The sequence below is a fragment of the Phoenix dactylifera genome, chromosome 2 (genome assembly GCF_009389715.1).
Source record: "Phoenix dactylifera cultivar Barhee BC4 chromosome 2, palm_55x_up_171113_PBpolish2nd_filt_p, whole genome shotgun sequence".
NCBI classification, from domain to species: domain Eukaryota; kingdom Viridiplantae; phylum Streptophyta; class Magnoliopsida; order Arecales; family Arecaceae; genus Phoenix; species Phoenix dactylifera.
In genome coordinates this window covers 9,299,489-9,308,289 of record NC_052393.1, presented here as the reverse complement: position 1 = coordinate 9,308,289, position 8,801 = coordinate 9,299,489, and the positions used below count along the sequence as shown (strand labels likewise).

Here is an 8,801-nt window from a genome sequence, read left to right as displayed (position 1 = left end):
GATCCGCTGCTTGGGCATCTCAGCTGGATCCCTTCAATCACGACCGTTGCGCTAATAATAGACAGCCGTGATTGGAGATCCGAGAAAATTTTTCCGTGCTAGATTACCTCTCCCGGACCTCCCTGGATCTCGAGTACGGATCCAGTGCGTTATTCTACCAGCCGACTAGGATTGTCAACGGGGTTTCCTAGACGACAACCGATCAGTAAATCCGGGGGTTACCACATCCAAAGCGCGGTTACGAAACTAGAAAACTCCTCTCTCACTACAGGGACTTCTATTCGGGGAGAAGAAGCGGGACCTTGGACCCGGACGCTTCCCCCTCCCCCTTCCCTCTTCTCGGGCCCTTGCTCAGGGTTTTGCTCCAGATCTGACTGCTTTCGACCCGGTTTCTCAGATCCCTAGGGATTTATTCTCATATATTTAAGAGAAATCTTGAGGAGATCAAAGGAAGGCAGAGATCCAGAGTAGTTTGGAATTTGTTTCTCTCTCTCTTTTTTTTTTTTATAAAATATTGTTCTGGTTGTTGTTGGGCTTGTAAGGATGGCGGAGAATTCAGTGCAATCGCGGTATGTGAAGCTAACGAAGGATCAAGAGGTGCCGGTGGAGGAGATTCGCCCTGGAGAACTGAATCAGCCCGTTCGTGTTCCCCAGGTTTGCTAAAGTCTCGATCTTGGATCCTTTTTATGATCAGATCTCTTAGAAACGTTCCAATGCAGTTCTTTTGTTGGGAATTCTGACCTTGCTCTGGATCTGGTTTTATTCTGTTTATTTGGTAGAAACTTTAATACTTGCCGCTACTTGCCGCTGATTATTTGGCACCGCCATTTGGGCCCTTCTGTGTGTCATAACCTATTTGTCTGATCAGTTGGAGGTTCGTAGATGTAACGAGTGCGGGCAACCCTTGCCGGAAAGCTATGAGCCACCAGCAGATGAACCCTGGATGACTGGAATCTTTGGCTGTGCCGAGGATCCTGAGAGCTGTAAGATTTGCTTCTTGTTTCATGTTTTATATGTTTCTTTTCTGCTGGTACGTTGTGGAACATAGTATGGCCGGTTTACTGGGAGGAACATTTGATTCCACATGCGACTATCTAGGATAATATATGACTGGTTTAATTAATTCTGTCGTGTTTATATGCTTATTTTGGCAGCAGAACTCATAATTGCTGCAGAACTAGTCTATGTAAAAGAAATTCACCATCCCTCGTGACAACCTTTTGTGTAACTTATGCCTATATGGATTTTTCAATCACTTTGTGCCGTTTCTTGTTGACTTTTATTTAGATGTTTTTTGATGTATTCGTTTGGTTTTGAGACACTATATTATTTTTTAGACTAATTATTTCTGCTGGCATGTTTAATTATAAAGCACATTCCTACTAGGAAAAGATTATCAGTGAAAACATTGCCAAATTCACAAGGGTGATCATTTTGGACACAGTAGCTATTGCAAAGATAATGAACTAGCAGTCCAGTTCTTTGTGAATCTCCTAGTTTGGACTACTTAAAACTACTACACCTTGTATAGGACCATATAGTGCAGACCTGCTGAAAATGCCAAGGGAGCGTCTTAGGTTCCTGGCTAACATATTCGTGTGATCTCTCTCTCTCAAGAGGTTTGTATGTGGTGCAGAGAGGTTGCTGATCGTGCAAGTGCATGATTTTAAGACAACTGTCAAATTAACTTTGCTTGAGTATAGTAGATATGGATATATAGAAGTCCAATTCCAAGTCTCCAATTGAGATACCAAGTTGTTTCACTTCTCCACATTAAATAGAGCTGATCATGGGCCAGGCTTGGGCACAAAAAATGTCAAATTTTAAATAGGTCCGGCCCAAAGCCCGACTAAAAATGAATATAGTTTAGGCTCAAAATCCGGCCAATGATCAATTCTAACATAGAAGATATCCCTCAGATACCACAATTTGGCATTGATAGTATCCTTTACAAATGTTAATTCCCACTTGAATTTTGAATGCTTTAGTATTATCTCGGAATTTCTACACAATATCAACAGGTATGGTACTTACGCTGAAACTTCTATTTACTTAATTGTGAACATAATGCCAAGTTGGTTTATTTATTTATTTTTGGGTGTATTTTTGGAGCTTAAGAACCGGCTTTCATAAGGTGAATATATACATCAAACTAGTATAATTAGCAAGAAATTATATAATTAAGTCAGTGGATAGGTATCATCAAGGCATGAATGACAAATTGCTAGAATGATCACTGGGCTATGCACTATGCAGACGGATTTGACTAGAAAGAATGTGGCTTTTCAGAGACGAGCAAGATATTAGATAAACAAGACATCTAGAATCAGGTTTTGAAGCCTTTGGGATATGAGATACGATTGTTAGACGGCTGGAATGCACACATGTATGTGCGTACATATGTGAATGTAAATGTGTTCTATTATAGATGTGTATTTGTTTTTTGAGTGGGTTTCTCTATTTTTGGAACTGCAATGATATTGAAGTGAAATGCCCTTTTTTAGTGAGGTAGTGCTAAAATGTTTGAGATAGATGGATTTGGACTAGGAGACTAGTAAACTTTCACCATCTCACAATTTATTGACCTACTAATGGATGGTGGTAGCCAATTTGCTTGGCAACTAATGTATCGGGCTATGAAACTTAAGTGGTTCATAGCATTTACCTTGTTAACCACCTTGGATTATCCGAAAGAGAAAAGGCATCCATGTAGGTAGTGGTGCTGGTCATCTGAGGAGGTTAACATAAAATATCTCTTGCTCTTCCTAATTGTGCCTTCACAAGGAGAATCAAGGGTAGTATATTGTTCACATGCAATGGTCTGCCTCCAGCTTTGAGATACCATGAAGGCATGTCTTCTTTGTCATAGCTTCTCCCGGTGTGATCAGGAATGAGATTACGAAAGAGAAGTTCGGAATAAGGCATCAAGCTGATGGAGGACAAGAATTGGGCCTTCATTGGCAATGATATGTCTATTTGAACGTAAAACTAGCTTGTTTGAACTAAGAACGGTGTTTTATTGTGGCAAGACTAAAATCCTGGTTTGATTTTTTTAGTTTGTTTCTCTTAATGAAAGAGCACAGACTCCATTCTTATCTTAAAAATAATTATTCATTTGTTGCATCACTTGTCTTTTTTCTTCCAAAATATTTCTCCTTGCTTTTCACAAAACAATTTAATGACTTACTGCCTTTCAAGAGGGAAACTAATTTGAGATTCACATAACGTAAGGCATGGTCATTAAATTATGGTCAAAGAGAAAAGCTCAAGGATAAAAAAAAAGAGAAAAGAACTTTGCTCGAACAAAGAACTGAAACATATTGAGGTGGGGTGGCACGGTGTTTGGTGGGGAAGGTTGAGATGGAAGTAAATAAAGAAGATAGGTGAAGCAGTCTTTGAACAGTTAAAGATATCTCTGACTTCCATTTTAATGCCACCAAATATATATTAAAAAAATGAGTTGATTGACAAAAGTCATCCTTGAACCACTCTTGTTGGAATTATGCTTTATGTTAAGAGAAATTTATGTAACTAGATTATAATCAGGGCTAAAAAAAGTTCATTTTTGGATTTACTTTTGATTTATTCTTTGAAGTCTTTTAAGCGCAGAGGCTTATTTGGAAAAAAAATTTATAAGTTCTCTCCTTCCTTTCACTTGGTGATGAGCTTCTCATCACTATGACTGCAATCAGGTATTTTCTAGGAAATTTACGTAGATCTGGATCCTCCTTCAAATTGGGTGTACAATATGTATCGTAATTAGGTGGCCATGTTGCTTTCAGAGGGTTATTAACTTTCATAAGTGTGAATTCTGGAGTTTCAAATCAATTTTTCTCTAAACAGACGTTGATTCTATGCAATTATGTTCTTCATCATCTATGGACTCAACCAGGATCCCAACACATCCTCCTTTCTGTTATCTTTTCTTAAATTTCCTCCAAATTGGATTTAACTTTCATTTAGATTCATATTGCTTGATATATTTCTATATTGGATGTTGGATGCGCCTATAAATGCTCGAAGATCCCTGCCTGACTGCTTGAAGGATCTGACTACATTCTAAGTCAACAAATCTCATGTGTTCTTGGTCATGGAACATGAAAAGCTTAAACAATGCGAGACTGTTTGCAATGTTTTGGAGGCACTCTAATTTTTTTGAGGAGAGGTTGGATGCCCTATCAACAGAGTTCAAAGAATCTGAGCTTTCATTAGGGCAACACAAATGGTTCTATGTAGTAAAATTGAGAACTATTAACTGGAGATCTCACAGTTCGTTAAACAGAAACTTGACAAGCCAATTTATCATGGAATACTTGAATGTGATACAAATGAAGTTTTCTGAAGATTTACCTGCTGATGGTCCAGAAAAGAAACATCATCCATGATTCAAGATTGATGAGTGCAGATACGATGGCTTATGTACAAGTCATTCTACCATTGAAGCCTCAAAGGTGAATTGGTGGTTTGTATTCATTGGTCAAAGGACAGTTGAGCAGCGATTTAATAGTCAAAGAAAATTTTGAGAATGTACCGGTACCGAACCCCGTACCGGTGCCGCATTAGTATAGGCGTACCGAGTGTCGGTACAGTACCGTACGCTCGGTACCGACCGTACCGACATTGGTGTACCGATACCGGTACCCATCGGTACGGGTACGGTACGCTCGGTACCGACCGGTACAGCGAACCTTGGTTTTACCAATATTTTGCGCTTAATATGGCAATAACACCAATATCACAAACAGGCATATTACAGCTGATTGCTAGTGTATTAAGTACATTCTCAAAATTTTCTTTGGTAATTATTTTTTCAGGACCTTCTGAAAAGGTCTGGATAATTACCTGTTACAGGTCTATCTTGTTCAAATATCAGGCATGTACTGTTATCTAAACTAAGACGTAGTTATGAAGGAGACACATAAGCATGCAACAAAAGGACATTTCTTTTATGGGAACTGATTTTGATCCTGAAAAAAAAAGCCATAGAACTCCACAAAGAACTCTTCTTTTAGATTCACTCATGTAGTTAGAAGCAGGAAGACAGTATAATATCTGTTTTGCTCTGTTTTCTGCTCTAACAAAACCCAGTTTAATCTTGTCTGATCTGACATCGTAGACCCTCATATTTTTGTTTCATAACCATGCAAGGAATTGTCAGATATTCCTATTGATGTATGGCGATATATGCCATGACTCAAAGATTGATTAAATTATTCCTTCTTTGTGATGATAGGTTGGACTGGATTATTCTGTCCGTGTGTATTGTTTGGGCGTAATGTTGAGAGACTGAGAGAAGATATACCCTGGACAAGACCTTGCACTTGCCATGCTATCTTTGTTGAGGGTGGTATTGCACTGGCAGCAGCTACGGCTGTGTTGCATGGCATTGACCCAAGAACACCATTTCTAATCGGAGAAGGACTGTTGTTTACTTGGTGGATGTGTGGAATCTATATTGGTATTTTCCGGCAATCACTGCAGAAGAAATATCATCTCAAGGTGAACCTTTCTTTTTCTCACTCTCAAATGCATGTGCTAAATGCCAATATAGAGTTTTGCAACAGAAGCATTGATCTCATTTTTTCACAGAAAAGCGAAAGGGGACCTGCATTTTGTTGCATTTGTAGCTGTTCTAGAATTAGATAGAAATAATTGATGTTGGAATTATACACATTCAATATTTTGCCAAATGTGCACATATTTTCTTATTTTTCTAAACTTGTGGATTCTTGTTGGAAATACCTTGGTTGACTTGTTCATATGCATTTTCCTTGAGTATATGGGATTGATCCTTTAGTGACCATTAGGTTAGAAGATAGAGGCTGCTTATGTGTTTTTTTAATCTGTTTTGCTATTTCATGTACATGTAATATCTCCACACCTTGGCCATTGATTTGGGTTGGTTTATGTGTTTTTAATGTGTTTTTTTAGTTCATCTGTTTCTAAGTATCCAAATTGCAAAGTGTCTTTAAAGCATTCTCTCCTCTTTTCATACTAAATAAGAGTCTTTCTTTGAAGTACCCAACCCAAGAGCTTGAGATAGATACATTGGCATGGAGACCATTCTCTGGAGACCATTCTCCTGTCTGTTCTGCACTCTAAAACTCTTGCTCGGATACTAGCAGGTTTTGGCATCAGGATTGACAGACAGTGTCTGGGTTCTCTCAGCTCCAAAAATTAGGGTTTAACATCAAGACTGTACATGGATGTGTATGAAAGTATTTATTGCTAATTTGTTGAGCTCATCCTAGCATTCAAAGAGAAGTATTCATGTTTTGTAAATTTTACAGTAGAGACAAATAATCGAATTACTTAATGTCTATGAAAAAAAAGGACAAGATCAAATGTGGATGCATGCAGTGGTCTCTTCAACCATTTTGCTCAAAAAAATGTGGACATGTGATCCACAGGCAAAAATGTCTTAAAGATGCAAACAGTGCATCCAAAAAAAGAAATGAAAAACAAATGCACACTCCTAATATTTCTCATGTAAATTTTGTATTTATTAAGTATGTTGTTAGATACTTGTTTTATTTGTTCATGTGTTAAGTATGTTTCACCTTTAGAAAGTCATGATTCTTTTCTTAAAGGAAAAAAAGAGTACTAGAATTATCGATACTGTTTTATTTCAGTAGTTTGTTCCTTAATCTAACCCCGGCTGCTGATGTTCCCAGACATTTAGTGGTGTAGTTTTCTCTTCACTTTCTATGTATTTACGAGGCACATATATGGTGTAAGTTGATGGTGGAGATGGATGTGAAATAGTACTAACTGCACAATGAATCCTCATTGGTAACATGGGAGGTATTTAGCCCATCACTTGAATATCTGCAGTCATTGTGCATTTTCTTGGATGTATCAAAGCTGAAGAGAGAACGTCAGTGAGATAAATATAGAGATGTTAATACCAGATATTCATGTTCTTTTTCTCTTGGTGCTGATGCTTTTAACTGGCCAAACTCACATTAGCAGCAGGTTACTTGATAATTTGAATTGTCGTTATGGTATCAACACCTTCCTAAGTCATTTCCCCAAATTTTGCTGGCATGTGCCTTTGAGAACTTGCTTGAATAAGGTTTATTTCAAAGTTCGCCGTCTTGGTACCGAACCCCGTACCGGTGCTACACTAGTACAGTATCGGTACGGTACGATACAGAATTTGTTTAGCATATCGAGTGTCGGTATGCCACCTGTACTAGATACCGGTACCGAATTAGTATGGTACGGTTCGATGTATCTTGGTTTATCCCATCTATTGGTGCATTATTGACTAGTATCTTGTAATGCAGAACTCTCCATGTGACCCTTGTATGGTCCATTGCTGCATGCATTGGTGTGCCATCTGTCAAGAGCATCGAGAAATGAAAAGTCGCCTGTCTGATAATGTCGTTATGCCGATGACTGTCGTGAACCCACCTCCAGTGCAGGAAATGAGCATGAATGAGAATCATGGTTCCACTGCCTCTGCTACAGGTGCTCAACAGAATGAACATGCCAGTTTGGGGATACAAGCTTTATAGATGGTGTATTCTGTGATAGGTAAGATTACAGGAATTTTTGGATATAAGAATGCTTGCTGGAAAATTAGCCATTCCCTTCTTTCTCCTTTTTTTTTTCCTTTCCCTCTTTGAAAAATTCTCTTATTAAGATACTTTACCGGACGCCTAGTTATACCTCAAGAGCTTTTCTTTCGCCATTTTTAGTTCTTTGGTGGACACTGAATGGGTGCAACTCTAGAAACTATGGATCTGTTATTCATGTAAAGTTTAAAATCCTATCCTTGTTGGTTCAACTTCAAAAATATTGCAGCTTTCTTAGAGTTCAGCCAATGATTTGGCATTCATCAGTTCACTTAGGCTTGATGCTCTTTTCTATTATTAAAGGTGCTTAAAAGGCTTGACGGGTCTTGGTATGGCTGAATTGGAACCTATATTCAAAGTGATTGAACTGGACTAGAAGTTTTCTCAAGATTTGCCCCTGTATGGTAACTTCCGAACAGAATATCTGGGCATCCCTACATTTGCAATGCTCTTGCATCTGTTTTCTTTCAGAATTGTTGGCTGCGTGCCCTTTGGAATCATGCATTGCGTCTATTCTACCAGACGAGTGGATGGCACAAAAAAATATTTTACTAGTTGAATACTTTTCCAACCATAACTGATTCAAAAGCAAGACTTCTAGTGTGTGTTGGAGCCTGAAATGACGCGATATCTGGACCGATAAGAACTCCAGTGAATTGAAATTTCATTGGAGGGGTCGTATGGGTGTGGTGGTCTCTGGCCACGAGGACTGGGAGGAACTCTAGAATTCTCAGATGCTAAGTCCGAGATGGTGAAGGAAATCATTGATAGCATCATCCTCTTAGTGAAGGATTGGACTTTTATTATATTGAACTCAAGCATGTTCAACTTAATTTTGTATCCATAGTTTGTCAGTAAAAATAAAAAAAATATTAAAAAAAAACCTCTCCACTTGTCCTACATGACTTCTGATTTGCAGATTTTATGTATAAAATCCAAGGAAAAAAGCAAATAATTTGAACCTATCAAAATTTCCTTTGCAATAAAACTCAAGGATGAAATTTTATAGTACGAGAATTGATAGCATTTAAAACTAAATATAAGTTAATGATTTCAAGCATCTGTTATTGCTATTCTTCATATTAAAAAATATTTATACGGTAACTAAAAGGTGGAGAGGTAGAAAAATAACAATGCATGTCAGTGCACTTGGAAACAGACATACAAGGGATACATCAAATTATTGACACAAACAAACTGATACCGTCGAGTATATTATTT

General features: G+C 38.0%; 1 protein-coding gene across 1 annotated transcript; it reads left to right on the top strand.

Moving 5' to 3' along the window:
- The first annotated feature begins 246 nt into the window (after nt 1-246).
- On the top strand, nt 247-7,846 carry LOC103702452 (cell number regulator 6-like). The gene is made up of 4 exons (XM_039120405.1): nt 247-654; nt 869-983; nt 5,234-5,499; nt 7,290-7,846. The coding sequence occupies exons 1-4, from the start codon at nt 544-546 to the stop codon at nt 7,518-7,520; spliced, it is 723 nt and encodes a 240-aa protein (XP_038976333.1). The 5' UTR covers nt 247-543; the 3' UTR covers nt 7,521-7,846.
- Nucleotides 7,847-8,801: the final 955 nt, after the last annotated feature.

Bases quoted from the DNA above. Each gene is read 5' to 3' on its own strand.
- LOC103702452 (XM_039120405.1), top strand. From the start codon at position 544: ATGGCGGAGAATTCAGTGCAATCGCGGTATGTGAAGCTAACGAAGGAT. The intron at 655-868 runs GTTTGCTAAAGT...TTGTCTGATCAG, and splicing joins AGCCCGTTCGTGTTCCCCAG to TTGGAGGTTCGTAGATGTAA. The intron at 5,500-7,289 runs GTGAACCTTTCT...CTTGTAATGCAG, and splicing joins AGAAGAAATATCATCTCAAG to AACTCTCCATGTGACCCTTG.